The 24468-nt window shown below is 35.4% G+C and overlaps 1 protein-coding gene across 2 annotated transcripts in view; it reads right to left on the bottom strand.

The window, feature by feature from the left end:
* The window catches only part of LOC144977869 (gephyrin-like), a 127706-nt gene that overhangs the window by 19119 nt on the left and 84119 nt on the right, over positions 1-24468 (bottom strand). For both annotated transcript variants that reach the window (XM_078923278.1, XM_078923272.1), the window contains one exon: positions 22528-22601. In XM_078923278.1, the coding sequence (XP_078779404.1) occupies positions 22528-22601 (74 nt within the window). The remainder of the gene's footprint in view (positions 1-22527; positions 22602-24468) is intronic.

The following is a 24468-nucleotide window of genomic DNA, read 5'->3' as shown; positions in this document are numbered from 1 at the left end:
TTGTGCCAAGCAATATATGGCTCTAGGCTACAGCAGACATGGCATGCAATATATATCATACATTGGAAAAATCAACTCTTACATAACAACTGCATTTAAAGATAGTTATTATAATTCAAGTTGAATTGTTTATTTTTAGGCAACTGCCAATATAACTCATACATTAACATAGAATCAATAAAATCAATAATAAACCTAGGAAACGAAAAAATAAAACAGATAAATAAATATAAACATAAAAAATAGATAAATATATGAAAGGATATAATATATATATATATATATATATATATATATATATATATATATATATATATATATATATATATATATAACACTCACGTGACTATTACAAGATGGAAGACAAAACTTACTTTTTCTTGCTACTTCTTTTTTACTAATTCGCGATATGTCCATAGACATTCCTTACATAAGATAGAAAAATGAATAGAGGAAGTTTAAATAAAATATAAACTAATTCAATGTGGACTAAAGAGTAGCCGGTGTCGTTTACTCCTATCAGATCCAATTTAAATACCAACGTAGGAATTTTATCCATCGCCCGCTGAGGATATTTAAGGTGATGAGTGTATCCCCCTTTGAAGCTGACCTTGGCCTTGAACCTTTATTAATTTATAGATATTATAGTTATGAAGGTATACGTGTGTATCTATCTATCTATCTATCTATCTATCTATCTATCTATCTATCTATCTATCTATCTATCTATCTATCTATCTATCTATCTATCTCTCTATCTGTCTATTTATCTATCTATCTATCTATCTATCAATCTATCAATTTATCTATATATCTATCTTATCTATCTAACTATCTATCTATCTGTCTGTCTGTCTTTCTGTCTGTCTGTCTGTCTGTCTGGCGGTCTGATTGCCTTTCTTGTCTATATATCAATCATCCTATCTATTTCATACATATATACATAAACACACGCGCGCGCGCGCACACACACACACACACAAATTCGACACAAAAAACACTAATGTTACGTAATTTGTAAATAAGTGGTTACATCTAGTTTTCATCAATGTCACTAGAGTAAAAAAATAAATATAATAAAAAAATGTTAAAAATAGGCGTTTGGCTTCGAAATTAAAACAGTAATAGCTTTGTTAAAGAGTGCAAATAAGTGAAGAGTAGCAGGAGGTGTAGGAGGGGGGAGGATGATGAAGGAGGAGGAGGAAGAAGAAGAGCAGAGGAGGAAGGTAGAGAGCGGGGGAGAAGACTGTAGTTTGAAAGGGTCGGAGAATATATATATATATATATATATATATATATATATATATATATATATATATATATATATATATATATATATATATATGAGCCAAGGTCAAAAGGTGCCAATTTTTTTTCTCAAAATAAAAGTGACATAATAGTCCATTTATGTTTCTATATATGTAGCAAAAACCCTGTACTTCATGAATCAAAGGCCCTTTAGATAACATTACGGTCAAACGCAGCATAATAACGTCAACAATGCCTATAGGTTACTGGTGTCACCTGTGACCGGTGACACCAAAATGAGACAAAAAGCGCAATAACCAAATGATTTTTGTTAAGTATCAAACTTTATTTAGTAAGTTATAAACAAAAAGACACAATCAACAACAATCATAGTACAATAGTGTTACCAACTATTGGAGAAAGGGTTGCTTTTTGGTGTCATCGGTCACAAGCAACATAGAATGCAAATATATTATTTCATAAAAATGATTGTACATTAACAACAACAATATTGCATATGCTTATTACCAGCAATGTTCAGAAACTTTTGGAATAAAATGTTGGGAAATAATGTGACCAAAGCATATCGACGGTCCGATGATCAAACCTCTGAAGTAGCGTTTTCGTGAATTCGTTGATCAAAGCTCTGATGTCGACATCAGAGTTTCGCGCCCGGCGTTTTCACGGCGATCAATCCTCCGATGTCACTTCCAAGTTTTGAACAACGGGTTTTGGGATAGAGGAGAGCTGCAACACGTTTCTTAATACTTTGTATTGCATGGCAATCATCATCATCATCATCATCATCATCATCATCATCATCATCATCATCATCATCATCATCATCATCATCATCATCATATGAATGTAGGAGATCAAAATTAATATTTTTAAAAATTTAAATAAACTTTAAAGATTAAGATAAAATTGTTATTTCCTTTTAGTTTGTTCATGTTTTTACAATGTGTGCGTGTGTGTATGTGTGTGCATTTGTGGGCGCGGGGGGGGGGGGGGGGGTATTTTTTTTGTTTGGTAAAAATTTCAATCTTTGTTTTCAGATATTCAACATGAACTATAGACACAATCCATATTTCATTGTATTTAACACGAATCAATTTCTAATGGAGACTAAGTAAGTTACAACTCAAGTTCAATGATCTTAATGGGGTGCCAATCAGTGTTTCTAATTGTAAAATTCATGGGCATCTTTTGGCAAAGTTGGTTTTATCTGCTGGAGATGGTTGTATTTCTCTGAGGAGATCTTCCTCTGACTGGTGTAAACCTGCATCGGTGATCATTAGAAGTTGCTCTTCCATCACTCATTGATTGGGGAAGCAGATTCCAGTTGTCCTGATGGTTCGGTTCAAACAGAATGGTTTCATCTGGTTCACAACTAGCTGCTCTTATGTCAGTAAAAGTTGGGAATGCTACCATCATTCCTGGCCTGTTTGTAGTTCAGGTGTTACTTCATCAAATGACAGGAAGCATTTCGTATGTCAAGTAATGTACTGTAGCTTGTATGGAGTGCTGTGTTCTGTTATATGAGAGGTTTAAAAAATAATTGTATTGTAGTTAGATGGAGTGAAAATGTCAACTTTCGTTCAATTGCTGCATTTATTGAGTCGCATACCATCTGAATATGTCCTTTCTCTAAATAAATACTTTTGTACAACTGTGGCGCCTTGCTTCCATATAAATAAACTCAACATTCTTGACATCACGTTTCTATACCATCGTTGGAGATTATTATTTTGGTATAAGTACCGGCTGTTAATTTTGCGCATAAGTAGTTGTAGAGACAACTCGTTGGCGGTCAGACCTGCCTCATCAATTTGGTCATGTAGTAAACAGCAGAGGCTTGGATCGATGGAGATAATAAATCAGCCTGTAGATCAATATAAGATTAATAAACTCTCCTCTTTCAGCTTTATCCTTTTATTTTTGCCACAACCATTAGAAGCTGCTGTCGTCCGTTATTCACGATGAGAATTCCATGCCATTTCATCGACATTTGCACCTTCGTGTTTGACGCATTCATCGCAATTGTCTTTTCTTGGCTTGAAAATAATGCTGTCTGTCTTCCTCTGTTACTTCGATACAACTCGTTCCTCTTCCCTTGCAACATCTTTCTTTCAATAGCTTCGCTTCCTTTTAAACATATTTTTTTGATGAATCATATTTTCTTCTAGCATAACATTCCAGTCTGTATTTTTTGTTTGCCACTAATTTTGTTACATGTAATTAGCCGAGCAGTCACGTTCACAATTTGGTCATCTGTTGTATCCAAGTGGTTCGTGTTTGAAATAACCTGTAGTGTCTCCACAACTTCTCTATCGTTAGGTCTATTATTGAATGCCTTTGTCCATTTCTGTTGGTATTCTTTCTGCACTTTTAATGAATATGCAAATACCTAATATCAAGTCTTTAAAATTAGTTACCAGAATGAAAAAGAAATGTACTGTTACGATTTGTTTAGCTATAACCAATGGTCTGGTAAGCATAAAACAAGACAAAACAAGGCGAAACAAACAAACAAACAAACGAAGCTAAACCTGTAAAAATGATAAGTCTTCATAACCTATTATTCATGGAAAAATATTGGCAATGCCTTGATCAACAATTTTCTATGAAAAGCTTGACCAAATGGTGTCCGATAGGTGATGAGGCAGGTTTGCCGAGGTCGATTATTCTGGTCAGCTTGTGCTTGTATTTTGGAGTCTGGTCTATAAACAAAAACGAAGCATTCCATCCAATAAATTTATTATGTTATAATATACCAAATATAAGATTATGCAATAAATCAGATAATTAGAAAATTAGATTTAATACATATTTGATTAACATTCCGAATTGTTTCACTTACGAGATTTATCATTCTCAAATTAAAAAAAAAAACTCAAAACGGAATAAAAAATATTTGCATAACAATTAGAACAAATCGTCCTTGATTATTTATTGATATTATCAATTTTAGATTCGTCTCGTTCACACCAACAGTTTTCCCACTACACACAAAACATTTAGATAACTATCGTTTTAGGGTTTGTTTTTTTTTCTAATTCTGAGTGAATAAAAAGTGTTATATACCTTTAATACCTTTAATTGTCCGCCTCATCAGTAAAGATGTTATGTGGTGTAGCCGATCTCTTTGAACCAAAGACAAAACTATAATCAAGGTCGGCTTTAGAATGTTTGACACTGGTGTCTTGGAGGTTCCATTCACTATCGGTTGTCTCTCTAATTTCATTCGATCGATCTTATGCTGGATAGGGCCTCTCTGACGAAGCTTTCCGTTTTGTCATCTCCACCATCATTCTTTCTCTTTGAAGAGGAAACATTTCTACCCTTTGTTTTGGACTTGGATTTGGAATCGGAGCAATAGGCCTAGATTAACCCTTGGAGTGTAATGGCATTTTTAAAAAATCCAACGTCATCAATAATCAAAATAGTGCAACTATGTGGTCTTGTGGTATAACACTCTCTTCATTAGAGGGTGTCTTGGGATCGAGTCCTGCTCTGAGCGGCGCATAACTGAGTCCTTGGAAGAAGACTCTTAAACCACATTATCTAGCCGTACCCAGGTGTAAAATGAGTATCAGGCCATTAACAGCACTGTCTCTGTTGGGAAAATGATAATATCTCTTTACAGGCACCATGTTCCGCCCTACTTGTTGGTTATTGCTGCTGGCCAGGGACCCTTTGCAAAGTGCCCTGACCGCGTTTACTGGATATTGCGCTATATAAATGCTCAATGTTGTTTTTTTAGTTTTGTTGTTTTTTGTTTGCTTGTTTGTTTGTTTGTTTGTTTTTGTTTGTTTAGCTTTTTCTTTTAAAAAATAAATAAATCAAAAGATCTTTGTTGATTGTTGGACAGGATGGGTAGGGGTATGATATCAGGATAGCATCAGATGGACATGTCATGGGGATTACGTGATTTAGTAGGGTGATTGTCATGATCGAGCTTTGTTATTTTAAATTAATAGAGATAGGGAGAACAGGTGATCGGCGTATTATCTTTTTAAATACCCAATCGTTATTTCGTACATTATATTTACTAGTAAAGCATAACCGGGAGATAATAGGCTTGAAGTTCAGTCGCATCGTGACTTTAGAAATTGACAATTATTTAGCAGCTGTGATATTTATGGATGCTCAAAATTATAGAGTCCAATGTCAATACAACCCTATTAACAGTAAATTGAAATAATGATTTTGTAGTTAAAAACACAATCATTCTTTCTAATCCACGAAAACAAACTATACATCATTTACATGACGTGTTTTTGATTGCTTGAAAGTACGTCTCCGTCTCCCTTAAACTCTGAACTAACATCAGAGGTTTGATCATCTTGAGACTAAAGAATAAGAGGGCGCGCTTATCTCTGAAGTTGACATCAGAGGTTAGACCAGCGGATTGGCAAAAACGCTACCTCAGAGGTTTGATCAACTTGCCATCGATATCTTATTTAGCGACATTGTGTCACTTGTGACATTAGACCGATCACACCATTACTTATGTCACAAGCAATACCAAATTGCAATTTCGACAATATATCATTAATTTCAGTCAAACCAGTGTAATAACCTCAGGTAAATATGGAATTTAACTATATTTCAGAAACAAAAGACTTCAAAAATAGAAATATACATGGAAAATAGAGCCTCTGAATGTGACTTGTGACATAAGACCGGTGACACCATTACTTATACTTATGTACAAGCAACACCAAAACACACTTTCGTCCGTACTATATCATTATTTTCAGTCAAAAAGCATAATAACCGCAAATCAGATGACCATCCAAACCAACAGTCAATTATGCTAAAATGAAATTCAATAATATGTTAAGAAACTAAATACTTTCAAATTGGAAATATACTTAGAAATTAGTAATACCATTGTTGCTATTACTTGGGTCAAAATCGGCACTAGAACGCAATTTTGCCTCAATAAATCAAGAATAGCAATTGAACAAATGTAATACTGTCTGTTAAAATGGAATTCAATGACAATTCAAGTTTTGAAGAACATGAAAACAGAAATACATTAGAAACTTCAAACTTAAGTGTCAACTGTCACATTTTAACCAATGACACCAATGGTCACAAAAAGTACCAGAAGTCACACAAACTCTAGATAAATATCAGCTATGGTAATGAATTCATGTAACCAGACGATAACATCACCCTACTGCTCAAATCTGCTTGTTTGTAGTAATTTAGTGTGTTAATAGTAAAACAAATCAAATTTCCTGACAACCCTTCTATTTATCTGGATTCGTCAAAAGCTTAAGTTTTGTCTTTTTCTTGATTCATACAACCCTGAAACATAAAAAAATTAGAATTACAAGAAATGACTAATTGTGTCAAAATCACAGTCTCAGATGAGATGTCATAATATCATATTTGTAAATAGAATAACAGATGAAAACATAATTTGTTGGTGGCATTTTGTAATATCCAATATCAAGTGTTGCTTGTGACAAAGTAAAATAGCGATGACACCGAAGTTCAACTTACCTTTTCTGCATGGAGCCACGCTGGAAAGGCAACTGAAAGTGCTGCACTTCAAAGGCTGGTAAAAAGGGTGGATCAAAATTGCGAATCGCCATTTAACGAAACAAACTTCCACGTGTTCACGCATGCCGTGTTGCTTGTGACAAATGATACCAAAACCAATAAACCTCAATATCAGCAAAACGGAATACATTTACTCCAAGAATTGAGTTCAGAAGGAAAATCTATGCTTTTTTATCATAATAAAACATTTTATAACCATTAAATATGAGCTTTAAAGTTTCGTGTCGAGTCTTAGTATTGTGATGTGTTTGATGACACCAAAGGTCACAAGCAATACCAACTTTTTAAGAACTCTATATGAAACTTAATCAGATATGTAATATACTGCAATTGCGTTTAAAAGTAAATTTTGACTTTATACTATTAGTCAAATTTCAATCATGTGAGCTAAAACATCACATTTAATTTCTATATGCTTTCTAAAAAGGTGATGCGTTGACCTCGTTTTAAGCACATGCCAAACTGCATTCAAATTTGACTTTCAAGTTGTTTATTTCATATTCTGTTGAACAGAATGTGTTGAGCTATCTCATTTTATCTCTTCTTCATATTGTCAATTGATTACAAGCAACCCAATGAAAACAGCCCATAATTAAGTAAAAATCAAATTTTCTTAACACTGGTATCAGACGGGCACCTTTTGACCTTGGCTCATATATATATATATATATGAGAGAGAGAGAGAGAGAGAGAGAGAGAGAGAGAGAGAGAGAGAAAGAGCGGAGAGACACAGAGAGAGAGAAGGAGGGGGAGAGAGAGTTCAAAGATAGAAAGAGAGAGAGTGGTAGAGAGAGAAAGAGAGAGAGGAGGAGGAGGAGGATGAGGAGGGAAAGACTAAATTAATACGTAATTAAATCTCCATATATTTTATAACCAACGATTTCGGCAACCTGATTTGTTAGTAAACACTACACAGTACGCTGTAATAGTCGGTTGCACTTATTAGCAGCAACAGCATCAAAAAGCTTTTTAACATTTTTTTTTTTCAAATTCAAGATTTTCACGGTTTCCCCCGGGATTACTAGTCACTACATGTCCATTTCGCATTGTGCAACGCGCCTTTTACCAATCTATTTGTGAAAGCAGTCTTACAAGATATGTAAAGCCAGATACCCATTCCAGAGGGGTAATATGAGTAAAATACCTTATAAAAGGTCAAAACACAGAGAGAAAAAAGTGAATTCAACCTTCTGGTCACTCACCATGATATGCGTCGCTAGTGCTTAACTTAAATGCAAGGCAAGGATCACCCCAACATGGAACCGAATGATGACGGCATACCCGGCTTATACGCATCTAGTTCCGAGAGTCCAAAGGCAGAACTGAATCCAATTCTTCCATTGTCCCAAAAAAAAAGGGTCTCCTTCCCCACCCCCACCCCTTCCAGCCGGAGTACATTTCAGTCAACCAGTATCTTACCCTCATTTCGTTGCCCATTTGGTGTGGGTTTCAAAGACAAAGGACATTGAAAACTAGTTGAGAAATAAACCAAAAAATTAGGAATTCATATGCGTCATAAAACATCTCGTAATCCAGAACACTTCATGTATCACTAATCTAGTTTATTTTACAAACACAAAAAAATTCAAACAAGGAGGGTCAGGAAACAAGAATTCGCAATAAAGATATGCACTTCCCCAAAACTTAACGACAATCGGACAACCTGGTGTAACAATAAATGACTAAATAAATAAAAAGGAATCACCAAAGGCTGGCAAAATAAATCTTTGTGCTTAATTTCCGCTACGTGCAAAAAACGCTGCATTTCACAAATCGTGGGAGGCAAAGTCATATTGGAATTTGTCAATAATGGACAGGTCTGTTGTACTCTGGCAAAACTAATTCTAAAAACAGTTTGGCCAGAAAGGTTATTTCAAATGGATCAATTCTGAAACTCAAAGAAATGTTTATGGTTTAAGACATTTCAACAAGTTGTCATCATTTTAATCGACCAATATTTGAAGTTAAAGTTTCCTGGCCAAATTGACAAATAAATAATTGTTTAGTCAGAGCACATCATTTATTACCACCATAATTTAATAGCCCTGCTGTTGGTCAAGGTATCTACCTGGGGTGGCAAAATAATGCTAAAAAGTATGAGCAGATCTTTCAGTTAACAGCGTGCTCGAAATGGACGAGCATATTAATGTACTTACAAGAGTTTCCTGTCATATTGTATGGAGAGGGAAAGATACCTGCCAACTACAAGAATTAAAGCTGAAGTAATGGTGGTATGGCTTACTGTCTTAATGTTCTAAGTTCCGAGGTTTCGGATTGCGTGTTTATTGACAATTACTAATGATTTGGAAAGAGCTATAACCTGACACTGTTCCCCACCACACAAACGTCGCACTTGTACATCTTCAATAACAGGACTATTATAAAAGATTGTGTTAAGAAGTTACAAGCTCTTGAGATGAAATGATGTCGAAAGATCATGAGTCCTCCTCGAACATCAAATTACAAGCCAAAAAACACTCGGAGGATTTGAAATGAGCTAAATTAGCGAAGGAAATTGACACAGAAAGAGGCTGAGAGTTGGTCGCAATGCCATTGACAGAATGGCGTGCAGAACATCCGTTTGGGAGATTAACATACAAAAAAGATACAATATGAGATACATGAAGTTGTTTCTGATGATTCACAAATACAATATTATGAATATCTACCCGATTAGTAATTTCCTTTCCGCAATCGTGAACCTTTCTCAAACAAGCTGTGTTACAATGCAGTGGTTCACTAGATGCTCCGCGTTCTCCGCTCGGGCCGTTTACTGAGAGCAAATGCGACTTTGTGATCTTGTGGTATGACCCTCATCTCCAGAGTCAGATTATTGGCTCCAGCCATGCTGCAGCCGTGCAAAGTTGACTCCTTGGAAAAGACTCTCTACTAACAATTTTTCATCGCAGTCAGATGTAAAATGAGTACCTGGCCATTAACAGCATCTCTATATTTTTTTCTTAATGGAATAGCGCCTTACTGGAGTCTTGTTTCGTTCGTTTACACCAGGGGAGCAAAATGTGGCATTGGAATGGATTGAATTGGTTTGGATCTAAATTTCGTGTATTCCTTGGAAGGTATGATATTATCACAAGCATCATCAAGTTGGAAGGCCAGAAATGTACCATCTCGAGTTATTAGGATTGTTTTGTTTTGTTTCTTGGGTTTTTTTTTTATTGTTGTTCATTTTTGTTCGTGTGTCTGTGTGTGTATGTTTTGTTTGTTTTTTTTTTGTTTTGTTTTTTTGTTTGCAAGGGGGGGGGGGGGGGGTATTTTTTTTATTTTGTTTGTTCGTTTTTTGTTTTTTGTTGTTTTTTTTTTTGGGGGGGGGGTTTGTTGATTTTTTTTTTGATTTTTTTTTTTGGGGGGGCGGGGGGGGGGGGTAATTTCCTTTATCGATTGACTGATGTTCAAAAGTCGTTTAATGCGTCTACGTTTCAGGCTATTTAACAAGTTGGTATAAAGTTTTAATTTGTTTGTTTTTGTTTTATGTTGGGTCTTTTTATGTTTTGATTTGTTTAGTTTTGTGTTTTTCTGAAGTTGACCCTGAACCCCCGTTGTAGTATCGATTTGAAATTTTTTTAACATCTATTACACTGACACTGCTTTCTAAAGTTTTGCATACGAAATATGGAATTCCCCTATCTATATTCTATTTAGCTGGTCACGTGAATTTATTACACAAAAATTACATGGTAAGGCATTTCTAGCAAAGTATGAAAAAAAAAAAAAGAAAATTGGTGATGACCAGATCCAAGCCCCCGTCCCGTGGTCTAGCGAACTGGAACCCTATAGAGTATGAAGACCTAGCAAAATGCAAGCAGTTGGCATCATCTGATCGCATAAGGAAAAATAGATGTAAATACGAAATACATTATTTTACATTTTTTCCCTTCATGGGAGTCTATGAAGGATAGGATGGTCTTTGATAATTTAGTTTTTGATCTCTCCAGAAGTTCGTCACTAGACGGATGTATTGAAGGTAATGGCACTCTCGTTTATGAAAAACAAATCGGAGCAACTTAAAAAACGATATACATGTAATTGATACGGTTAAAAATAAGTTATACTTTTTGAAATTCTTGACATCTAAATTAAACACTTTAAAAGCTGAGCTTTCTAAAGTCACTTTCGCGTGGTTCCGAGCAACCTTTTATATTGTGACTTATGCCGAACACTGGTTTTAATTTAATATAGTTGAACGACATTATACCCCAACTTATGTAGGTCATATTATAATAAATAAATTGAATAAAATTCCCTTTATTCATCCCTGAGAGAACAGTTTATTTATGTAGGATATATTCCAAGGGAAGACTGTGATAACCCAGCGTCAACGGCTGTGCAACGACGCAAAGTGAACTAAGGCTAGGTGACTTGCTCAAGGACACACAACGTGACGAGTAGTCGAACTTGATACCTTTCGGGTACGAAGCAAAGACCATTACCGCTGAGCCACGCTGTCCCTAGGTGTAATGTACAACTATATTATCAAAATGTAATCAAACAATATTATAAGAGTTTTGTACATTTCTGAAAACGTGTACACTCAAAAAAAAAACGAAAAGAGGAATCGAAACTTATGGAAACAACCACGCATTGCCGAAATTCTTTTCTTTTTTTTTTCTTTTTTTTTTTTCTTTCTTTTTTTTTTTTTTTTTTTTTTTTTTTTTTTTTTTTTTTTTTTTTTTTTGTTATTGGGAGACAAAGTTTTCGTTGTGGATCGGTTAATATAAAATCTGACGAAAGGTATTATAAATATGTTTCAACTTGTCTTTTCAAAAATGTCAATGTCCCTTCAATGTCTTTATTCGTGTTTTTTTAATTAAGTATTTTAAACATAATTCATAGCGATCAAAAAGGAAAATCGACGTGTTTGAACAATCTAATATGATTCAAAAGTAATTCAGCGTACAGAGAACAAAAATATCCATTTAACCATTTAACTGTCATACTCTGTAAAAAAAATTGGGCCAGAAAACTGGCGCTTCAAATATCGATCGATTTAAATTACCCTCACCTCGGCAAAGACTCTCGAACCTGGGACCTCGTGAGGTCTTCCTTAGTCCCAGGTTTGAGATTTTTTTTTTGCCAAGACGAGGGCCATTTAAATGGATGGATGTTTGAAGGACCAGTTTTCTACCCAATTTTTTATAAACGTGTCTTTCCAGAGCACAGAGGTTAACTGGTTACGGCAACTTCAGTTGTCTTATTTCCAAGATGCTGCTGATCAACTAAATTATGGCAGAGACGAAGAAAATAAAACCTGCTGAAACAGTTTCACGCTGGCCGTAAGTGTTGTGAAAAGTAGCGAAATTGAATGTAGACACGTCTTAATGTAGCCTGTACGTTAGTAAGGACGATTTATGCCTGCCTGCTCACACCCACTTTACTCTTGTTCCGTTATTGTAATTAGACCGTGCACGCATCTATGCATGTTTTTCTTTGTGGGTTGAAGTGGCTGCCGACAGCTGCCTGTCCCACTCATCTCGCTTCATTCAAGAGATGGACATTCCAAAACACTTGACCTTCTTCTAACCTTATCTTGTTCCTTTTATGATTCTTTTTGCTTCTATCTCTTAAATGTTTTTTTTTTTCCAGGCAGGAGTGGCTGATAAAAGATATTAAATAATTTGGTATTAATATTCTTTTTTCGTTTGCTTCTTAAAATTATGTGAATAGGATTTCATCCGATATGGTATAAATATAACAAAAATTAGAGCATTTATATAGGGCATTATCCACTGAACTTGCTTAAAGCGCTTTAAAAGAGGTCCCAATCCAACAGCAACACTAAACATGTCGGACGAAACAGTATGCATCTAAAAAAATTCCGACAGAGACAATGCTATTACGGCCAGGAACTCTTACGGTGAGAGAATGTAAGTAAAGAGCCTTATCCAAGGACTCAACTGTGAGTCGCACAGAGCGGGGCTCGAACCCTGGACCCTACGGTTAGAAGTGTCATACAACTAGACTATAATAATATATCGATAATAATATTTCTTGCCGTGATGTTTATGGTTTGAATCTACAATCGCCGCCTTTGTTGTTATCCATTCCTGGAAGGGAATATTTATATAGAAGGAGCGAAATTGACAACTACTACTACTACTACTACTACTACTACTACTACTACTACTACTACTACTACTACTACTACTACTACTACTACTACTACTACTACACTACTACTACTACTACTACTACTACCTATACTACTACTACTACTACTAACTACTACTACTACTACTACACTACTACTACTACTACTCACTACTACTACTACTATACTACTACTACTACTACTACTACTACTACTACTAACATAACACTACTCAAACCTACATACCAATACTACTACTACTACTACTACTACTATACTACTACTACTACACTACATACTACTACTACTACTAATACTAACTACTACTACTACTACATACTAATACTACTATCTACTACTATATCTACTAATACTACTATACTACTATTATACTATAACTACACTATACTACTACTACTACTACTACTACTACTACTACTACTACTACTACTACAATACTATATACTACTACTACTACTTACTACTACTACTACATACTACTACTACTACTACTACTACTACTACTACTACTACTACTACTACTACATACTACTACTACTACTACTACTACTACTACTACTACTACTACTACTACTACTACTACTACTACTACTATACTACTACTACTACACTACTACTACTATACTACTACTACTACTACTACTACTACTACTACTACTACTACTACTACTATACTACTACTACTACTACACTACTACTACTACTATACTACTAACTACTACTACTACTTACTACTACTACACTACTACTACTACTACTACTACTACTACTACTACTACTACTACTACTACTACGATAACAAAGACGACCACGACGACGATGGCAACAAAACAGACAACCTCAAGACCAATAACAAAACCAAATCAATGCGTAAAAGGAAGTACACTCCGCTGTAACAAAGAAAAAAAAGACATTGTAGAAACAAACAAACAAATCAAACATACAAATGAGTCGTTAAAACAACAATAACAAAAAGCGACGGCATAATCTGAAAATAAATATTGCCCTTATTATAGATACATCAGTAAATCTCCAAGAATTATTTCAAGATAAACCGTTGGCCTTTGTTGTTTCATATTCGAAATGGAATCGACTGTCTATAGAAAATTGAAATCCTCCATGACGCTCCGCCTCATAAAGATGTCAAGAATGATAATCCCACTCTTAGCTTGCTGATTAACCGTAATATTATTACCTTTGATCCTTGATCTGATGTTGGATAATTAATTTGATGTTATACGAAGAGAGAGTTTTTATAGAAATGGGTGACGGGGAGAGGAGGAGACGAAGAGGACGATGATGATGATGATGATGATGATGATGATGATGATGATGATGACGACGACGGCAACGACGATATTATAGACGAAGGAAAGAAGGAAGAGGTGGATGAGAAGGTGATTATGGAGGAAAGAAGATGAAGATACAGAGGGGAAAAGTAGCTAAAGGTAAAAAGGTAAAAGGCAAATCAAAAATAGATCACTGCAACATCAATGACTCTGACATAAATTGGCTTAGCTTATATTGTTTTTGTTTTGTTTTTTAAATTTGTCGCAAGAAACGTTTACGTCCAAATATCAATCGATTGTGATGACCCCAACTATATAATGAAGAAAACAAAGCTGTCATACACTTTTTAAAAAATTTTGGTTATATTGTTCTCTCTTTTTCTATTATTTGTGTTTTTATTTTATTTATTTATTTATTTTTTTTTGGGGGGGGGGGGTTGTTTGTTTTTTATTTGTTTTTGTTTGGGGGGGGGGGGTGTTTAATACGTTTTACAAATTTGGAAAACAAATGGTTTCCCTTATCATACACCTCTTTACTATCGTATCCAGAAAAAGAAACGTGTATTTTAAATTTTGCCAAGCAAACTCGCAATTGTTGATTTATCATAATTTGATTTTTAAAAATCAATTAATTATGAATAATTGTTTAACTTCATATTTTGGTTGGCACTTTTTAAAAAGCAGTCCAGATATGAGTTTAAGAGCAGGAGAAAGAGGAAGGGAAGGAGGAGAGAAAGGACGGACGAGATAGAGAGAGAGAGAGAGAGAGAGAGAGGGGGGGGGGAGGGAGAAAGGCAGAGAGAGAGAGGGAGAAAGAGAGGGAGAGAGAGAGAGAGAGAGAGAGAGAGAGAGAGAGAGAGAGAGAGAGTTCAAAAAGCATCATTAAGTGATATCACATTTACCTGACATGATTTTAAGCCTTTTATTTCAACTTTGGCCTCGAATCCTATCATTGTTACCTTCAACACCAAGGAATGCTATTTACACCCAAAAAAATTAGAATACTCTAGAAATAAACCCAAAAGTAAAATATTTGACAAAATGTCAAGACACCCCAACTAATGAGCTATAAAGTAAATGGTGATGCTTCCATTCTATCCGATTATTGTTATTCAATAACACGCTAACGCGTTAAAATAGAAATTTGACAGGACCATCAATATCACCAGATTAAAATGGCTGGGTGGGGGTTGATTTAGTATTCGATGTTTTTGTTGGGTTTTTTTTTTTTATCAAGGGGTATTGAGATGCTTGCGGCACTACTGGGTCATTTCAGCTTAGTAAAAAGGAATATTATGGGGTCAAACATTGTTGATCTGTTGTTAAAAACACAAAATAAAGCTTAAGACGAAGGGGACTGGTTCAGATAAGGAATATAAATAGATGTAGATCCCCAGAAAACTATATCTATTTGTCAAGTCTGAGGTTACTTAAGAGTCCCACCCATTCACAAGACACAATCCCGCTATGAAGGATTCATTCAAAAGCTTACAAAAATAATATACTACATGTTCTTATCTAAAGGATATAATGTTACATAAATAGCTGATTTACTTGGAAAAAACATACCTGGTTCTTTTTTCCCTTTTTTGCGATATTATATTGCGCTATTCAAATTATGAATTAACTTTCATGTTAACAACGTTACAATTACGATAACTTCACGCATAATCCATGATGTTTTTTGCAAGATGACTTAATATACCGGGTGCTAAAAAAAAATGGAAACGTTTAAAAGCCTGTAGCCGCCAGATGATGCACGTCTAAAACTCATTTCAATCAAACCCATTTATTGAAAATTATGTATACACTTCTTCGGGAAAATATGTTAAACAATTTTAATTCCACGAAACGGCATTTTTATGTTATAGAAGATTTGGGACGGATGTAGGTAATTCTCAATTTATTATATGATCTGTGGATCACCCATTTTGTTTTATTATGACTTTGCGTACGCTTTTTATCGGTGATGCAATTGATTTTCTAATGCTTGAATAGTCATTCGATACCATGCATTTTGATTTGACTCTTTTAACTCTGCTTCTGTGTAAAGAAATGTACGACTCTTATAAACCATGTTGGGCTTCATTGACTAAATGTTGTAGTCGATTGAATTCAGGACTCATTGGAGGCTATTCAATTTCTAAAGCGCTTTGGGCACATTCAGTGGATACTGCGCTCGCTATAAAATCTCTAGTTTATTCATCCTTAGAAATAACTTCAATGCCATTCTCTCCTCAGTAAGACTGCGTAGTGTCATTAGTGTGGGAAGCAGCCTCGTCTTATTGAAAAAAAATTATAACTAATCAGGTCTGAGTGAAACAAGTCTAGAATAATTTTTATTTTCTCTAACAATGTTACATAATTTTGTACGTTCATTTTTGTGGTTGATGTGTCAATGAAATATAATCGTGTCTTCCCCTGCCAACTTACTCCAGAACCCATTTTAAAAAAATAGAAAACCCATTGCTTTCTTGGTAATATCTATTCAGTGAAAAGTCTCGATATGTTTGACCGTTGACAATATCATAATGAGGGTTTCTAGCCAACGCTAAAAACAAGAGGCAAGTTTAGAAAATTTTAATATCGTGATTTTTTAACTACTTTTGTATAACCGTCATAGTTTCTTAATCAATAAAAAGTGGATTTTAAATTAGATTTGGAAAGTATTAACTTAGGTCTTGTTCTTGTTCCTTGTATATTTTCGAATGCGTCTAATTTTTCTGCTTTGTATTGAAACAACGCCATATTTTTAAAACTTAGTTTCCCCCGCACGGTGGTCACTCGTTGTTGCAGCAGTGTCGATAATATTCATGTTGTCATTACCTATTTCAAATACAAGAATAAGAAAGAAAGAATTGGAACAACAAGTGTGTTTGTTGCTGGGACGTAAAATAAGTAAAATACAGTCCTTCAAAGCTATGAGGCCCATAAAGCGGACGGAGTTTATCCCGGATTTTAGAGCAAGAAACGGACAATAGTAATTGCTTGCTACCTTTTGGATAGGATGCTAGTCTTATCGTAAAGTACTTTTCGTCAGCTCAAACAGACCCAGCTACCAATCACTGCAGGGTGGACAGAAAAGGGGGGGGGGTCCCTTTGAATGTGAAGCGAGTGCTCTACCAACTGAGCTATTGAGACCCCTTAAACGTATTACGGTTGGTTGTTTATTATTACGAGTGTCCATAATGTTCATGAATTGATTCGAACACAAGAGAGAGAAAGAAAACAGAGAGAGGTGGGAGAGAAAGTGTATGTGTATCGCTTGGATATCTTATCCACTAAATCATAATATCGAGTCTACAGGGTGGTATAGAAAGTGTTGAGATCAAAAGTAGACTTGACACGGAGAAATTTTTCCACGCCTCCTTTAATTCAAAAGGTGCTAGATCAAACTAATGACTTTTGGGGTGGGAGGAAGATTATAAGGTATGGCTTTGATGACAGAGGTTAGGCTATTTACGTCGACCTGGGTTTAATAACAAGCTAAAGATATGGAAGGATGTCTGTCGAAAAAAATAGAGAGGAGAAGAAGGAGATGGGATAGAAATAGCTCGGATTTGATATAGTTGTTGTTGTTGCTATTGTAGGTCTTGTTGTCGTTGTCGCTGTTGTTGTTGTCGCGGATGTATGTCTTGTTTTTTTTCGCTGTTGTTCTTGTTGTTGTTTTTGATGTCGAATTTGTTTAGATGTCCAGATAGTAGTAGTAGTAGTAGTAGTAGTAGTAGTAGTAGTAGTAGTAGTAGTAGTAGTAGTAGTAGTAGTAGTAGTAGTAGTAGTAGTGGTGGTGGTGGTGGCGGTGGTGGTGGTGGTAGTAGTAGTAGTAGTAGTAGTAGTAGTAGTAGTAGTAGTAGTAGTAGTAGTAGTAGTAGTAGTAGTAGTAGTAGCAGTAGTAGTAGTAGTAGTAGTAGTAGTAGTAGTAGTAGTAGTAGTAGTAGTAGTAGTAGTAGTAGTAGAAGTAGTGGTAGAAGAGGTGGTAATTGTAGTGGTGGTAGTAATAGTAATAGTAGTAGTAGTAGTAGTAGTAGTAGTAGTAGTAGTAGTAGTAGTAGTAGTAGTAGTAGTAGTAGTAGTAGTAGTAATAGTAGTAGTAGTAGTAGTGGTGGTGGTGGTGGTGGTAGTAGTAGTAGTAGTAGTAGTAGTAGTAGCAGTAGTAGTAGTAGTAGTAGTAGTAGTAGTAGTAGTAGTAGTAGTAGTAGTAGTAGTAGTAGTAGTAGTAGTAGTAGTAGTGGTGGTGGTGGTGGTGGTAGTAGTAGTAGTTGTTGTTATTGTTGTTGTTGTAGTTGTGTTATTGTTTTATGCTCCTGCTGTTGTTGTTGTTATTTATGTTGTTGTTGTTGTTCCTTTTGTTGTTCTTGTTGTTGTTATTGTTAATGTTTAGATTTTTGTTCCTGTTGTTTATGTTGTTCCTGTTGTTGTAATCCTGAAGTTGTTGTTGTTGTTGTTGTTGTTGTTGTTGTTGTTGTTGTTGTTGTTGTCTCTGTTGGTTTTTTAAAATCAAAAACGAATGTTGACAGTGATGTAGTTTTCTTGTGAATTATATTGTTGCTATTGGTATTGATGTCGTGATGAGCAGGCCACATGAAACCAAAGTTCCGGTTTATACAGTTCAAGCCACCGCTTGAGACTCTTTTTGTACTGCACTCTCACAATTTCTGACATTGCCTACCGCCAGGAACTTATTCACACGCGCGTTGAGTGAGGCAATGTGTATAACGTGTCTTATCCGAGTAGAAAATGCCGGGGTCATAGTGCTGTGGTCGTTGACACCAATCTAGTCAGTGACCACGCTCAATGTCGATTGACAATCTTACAGGGGAAACCACTTTCCCTCTAAGCCACCGCCAGAAAATACAAAGATATTTAGTTAAATTAATGAGCGGTTTGGATCTAATTATTAAGAAAGTACTTCAAAAAATTGATTTTGAGATTTTGGTTGAAAACTATATTTTATTGTCTTAGAAATAATATTATTGAAGTCTAACTTCTTAAAATAGACTAAAAAGACACGAAAAACACAGTCGAAAAGGGCACAGGTAGTGAGAAAAGTGTGAAAAACGGAAAGCTATTTTTTATTTTCTCAACATGTCATTTTTCTAAGGGTATGGGAGACTGAGTTAAATGTTACTCAGAATCTATTCCATGAAATTGTCTGAAAAATTCCAGTTAGAGAGATAATGTATTATGTCATCATAGAAAGATTTTTTTTGATAAGGCATGTGTATTCTGAATTATAATCCAAATTATAAATTTTTAATGTCAATTTTGTCATAACATTTTGATTCTCAACTTTGTAATGTTCTAATAAAAATTCCATAACCCAAAACTGTAAAATCTCTCTATGGTGACACATAATGATACAATGTTGATTAGAGGGAAGAATATGGAGGTCATTCCTATTTTAGTTTTTGTGAAACGTTTGCCACAAGATTGTTATATTTTTTTTATGCCAGACCCCCAAATAGGTCGCAAAACGGGTTTTTTTTTTAACTTATAATGATGACACAGAATGATTAAAACCGTCCAAACAGGTAATTACTTTTTATAGAAAAGACCCAAACCGCCCCTTAATCACAGTGAAAACGATCATTAGTTTTCCACATTTCAATATTAACAAATGGCCCAGAGGGGACTTAATCCGCACTATTATCTCGGTAATATAGAAATGTGGGTGCAGACGTCGTGATATTTTGATCCTATTTTCTTCAGGCACTCTTTTATTCTCCTTTTAAACATCAAAATGAATAGGACAAATCAAATGGTCTCTTTCTTAACATCGACCAGATAACCGGACAACAACCATGGAAAAACGTAAATTTGATCAGAGTGAAATTGAATATACAACAGTCTCCAACCTCGGGTTGTCTTGGAACAGAGGAGGAATTATAAAAGACTATAAAAACTTTACATCAACCTTCAAGTCATAGTTTTGCTGATTATGTTAGACAAGAACTAATCATCGGAGTGGTTTATAGTCCTAATATTTCTCATCAATTATTTAATTTGGTAATAGGTGGCCATTTTTCCCTGTGGACTCCTAGGCTTGTAACGCCATGCAATACTAAAACAAAAGGTGAAAATGAAAAGGCTTCGAATGGGAACATTACAGACAATGGACGTTTTGGGTACAAACCCTTCGTCAAGCTAACGAAGGATTTGTATCCGAAACGTCTTTTGTACCCAAATCGTCAATTGTCTGTACTGTTCCCGTCCGAAGCATTTCCATTTTCACCATTTCGTTAGTATTTTAGGAGCCTTCGCCACCCTCTATACAATCTTCACACAGTAATCAGTAGAGAAGAAAAATTAACATCAAGCTGAAGCGATTGCAAAATCGAATTTTAAAAGTATGATTCGATTACAAAACATAATTCACACCCCTAGTTCTAAAATAAACCTCTTCATATTCGTGAATTTAAATAAGTACGACTAAAAAGTTTTCACACGTGTGAACATAATCTGTTATTTTACAGGATCCGTACAATATCGAGAGACAACTTGTGAGAAAGAGCTGTGTTACAGTTAGAAATAAGCTGTTCTAATTTACAATCTACATAGTGTTATTTTCCACCGACAACGAGACTAATCAGGAAAAGTGTTGTCGATTCTATTTCTATCTTTGATCGCACGTAGAAATAGAAGCTTAATTGACAGAACTATTGCAGATAAAAGAAAACAGATCAAGCATCTCAACATCTAACTCATCTTCAAAAAATAGTAAATTAGAGGGCGTGTCGTTGGAGGGCTACTGAATCGGTGTTGCTAACATTTTCCTGGACATAAGTCAGACAGATGGAGATAAAACGAAAGTGGCGTAGTATGATAAAGTTGCAATTAAGGCAAAGAGAAAAAAAAAAAGAAGGAAAATAGAAACCGGAACAGGATGAGTATTCCCTAACAGTATAATCATATTTCAAATTGCTCTTAGTTACATAAACATCAGAATTAAAAGCCTGATTCGGAGGACCTAGGTTCAAACCCACGAGGTGGCACTAATTTTTTTTAAAAGTAAGAAGGCACCTTTGAGTCATGATCGTAAGAAGTTAAGGACCAAACACTTATTCAAGGATATATATATATATATATATATATATATATATATATATATATATATATATATATATATATATATATATATATATATATATATACTCGAACTTGTATGGGACCCCATAAACCGTCTTAGACAGTTGGCCGCATTGTGCAAGTCAGATATTTCTGCGAGTTACATGTTCTATAAATTTTACATGAAACTGGTCCGAGTCCCAACTATAATTAATTGCATGCTTTTGATCCCGTCTTTCTCCCCCCCTCTCTCTCTCTCTCTCTCTCTCTCTCTCTCTCTCTCTCTCTCTCTCTCTCTCTCTCGCTCTTTCTCTCTCTCTCTCTCCCTCCGTTCCTCCCTCCCTCCCTTTCCCTCCCATCTCTCTCATTCTCTTTAAAATTCCAGCTCTTTGAATGATACGTATTAAGGTAGTCCTCCAGAGCCAAAGACCCATGATGCCAGTTGTTCTCCCAATTTATTTTGTGTTAAACGAACAATAAAAATTGGTTGCTAATCTTTGAATTTGACATTAGTCTATTCCTCCAGATCTGGCAGACCCAGCTACCCTGGGGGACAGGGCGTAATCATCGTTAACGTATAGCCTGAAACTAGAACCCACTAGGACTTGTAGTTTGACGTCATTTTCTCTGTTTTTGCACCGTCTAGTGAGTTGTTGTTAGTAGTGCTCAAGGAAACAAGTGATCCCATTGGTTGACCTATTGAATACAACTCACGATTTATTTTCTTTTAGGGCATAAGACTTGTCTTTTGACGTCATTTTTTGGTCAGTGGCAGGCTATAAGTTTACGATGGCTACGGTAAGGGGGTCAGAAAAAAAACTCTGCTTTATCCAGGATCGGTTCCGTTTCCTTTTATGTGTAAAATGAGTACTCTACCGAGGGTCTAACAGGACTCCCGATTACACTTAGGGCACGTCTTATTCCAATTGAGTATTATAATGATCATCTCAACTCAATCAACGTTGTTTGACTCTAATAAACTCCTACATTTGATCTAAAATAGACCTTGGTCTTTGATGTGTGAATTTTAAAAAAAGTATTTTTCAGCACAATCAGTACAGGTGTGTTATTTACCAACTCAGTGTAATGGTTTGTCATTTAGCCTACGGGTGTGATCGTCTGGACAAGCATACAGTAAAACATTAAATTGCGGATGGAGATGCGATACTCGAGTAGGTCCTCACGCACAGTATCAAAATTGAGGAAAATAGCACTCACCCAGGTTTCATGAAGACGCGGGCGAAATGAAGTTTGGCTTTCAAATCCACATTAAGCACTTCCTTTAAGTAATCCTGTGGAAGAAATTGGAACATATTTATACTTACAAATACATCGTTATTATTATCCTTAACAACACAAAACTAGAAAGAAAACATCTACTGGGGTCTTGAGGTCCATGAAGCCAGAGTTTATCATGGTTTCTGTAGCGTGAAATAGACAATAGTGATTGCTTGATACCCTTTGAAAAGGACGCGTCTATCGCAAAGTACTTTCCATCATATCTAAATGACCCAGCTACCCAATCACTGCTGGGTGGATAGAGTGGGGGCCAGAAAAAAAAATCTCAACTTCACACGGGATCGAACTCAGTCTATTTGCTTGTGAAGCGAGTGTTCTACCAACTGAGTTACTGGGACCCCTTAGAAAACTGCTGAAACTGCAATGTTAAATGACTTTCCCGACACAAAATTTTATACCAACTCAAGTAAGTCCAGGCCAAGCAAATAATATTTAAATCAAATCATCTTAAAATATTTTTAAATAAAAAAAGAAAGGAAACGAAAATGAATGTTTTTAAAATCAGAGTTAATTCTTTTCATACTATTTTTATTTCATGTCTTAATCTACAGAGACAGTCAAGGTAAAGGTGGTTAGAGGTTTTTAGTTATATTACTTTTTTAAAAACATGATTTGGAAAGAATTAATGAATTACAGAAGAAGAACGCAATCTCATAATATTTTACGAAGGATAACAATTCTCTTGATGAATACAATGTGTCTCTTTTAATCTTTCCCGATAAGATTTGGTCTTTTAGAGCTATAAGCCCTCAAGAGAAGAAGTTTATCCCCCGTTACAGTCCGTTAAACGAACAGATAAAATAGCTTGCTGGCTGGCCTTTCAACAGAGCACTGATTACTAAGTACTTTCCACTAAAATTAACAGACCCAACTACCAATAAAATGTTGAGTGAAGAAAGGGGTCAGGAAAAATCTCAACTGCGATCCCGACTTATACAAGTCCTTTGCTTGTGAAGTGAGTACTCTACCAACTGAGCTATCTGAGCCCTTTATTCCTGTTCCTGTCAATATTGCTTGAGCTAGGATATGGGAGACGGGATGAAATTACCTGATCTAATGACGTCGGCAACACAAAGGTCATATTCATGCTACGACGAGACGTGTATGGTGAGTAGCTACCTAGCGCTACGTGTGATGCTATGCGTAAGTAAAATATTCACAGCATCTGGATGCCAGATGAAAGATGCTAACAGACAAAGCTGATTTACCTTAAATGTTTATACTCTGATTGACATGTTATTTTGAAGAGAACTAATCACCTACATGGCGGTCTTAAAACAACAATAAAGAGCCGAGTGACGTCAACCTCATTAGCTCTCTACTTTCCAATAAAAGGATTGTATATGCCGCGTCTATGTAGGAGAAGTGGCAAATAGGAATAGACAAATAATATTATAGGAGTCAGATAATTTCCCCAAAGACATAAGTTGTCTGGTGCCACTTTTACCATGTTACAGTTGGGTTAAAGTTCCTGACAACTCGACAGATAGTAAGAAAATGTTTAAGTTTAAAGAAATAGGTAGTAGAAGAAGTGGTAGATTATATAGGGATAGATAGGTTTAGAAGGCAGGTATTAATCCCCATTAAAGCAGAAATACTTTAATATAAATCCACAGAATTGCTTCACACAATAACACGTTAACACATAATTAGCAAAAATGAATAATAGTACATTTTAATAAATTAAAGTTAGGCTATGGGTAGTTAATTTTCATCCCTTCATGGTCCATTTCTCAAATTATTATAATTGACACCTTATCTGTTTGGATGTGACTGGTGGCCAAAAAAAAAGCAATCTGAGACCCTGCAAAGTCCAAGATTTGAGAGTCTTTGCTAAGATAAGGGTCATTAAAATCGACT

The sequence above is a fragment of the Berghia stephanieae genome, chromosome 1 (assembly GCF_034508935.2).
Source record: "Berghia stephanieae isolate SIO BIC M18660-M18661 chromosome 1, UCSD_Bste_1.3, whole genome shotgun sequence".
Lineage (NCBI taxonomy): Eukaryota > Metazoa > Mollusca > Gastropoda > Nudibranchia > Aeolidiidae > Berghia > Berghia stephanieae.
This window is presented reverse-complemented; position numbering and strand designations above follow the sequence as displayed.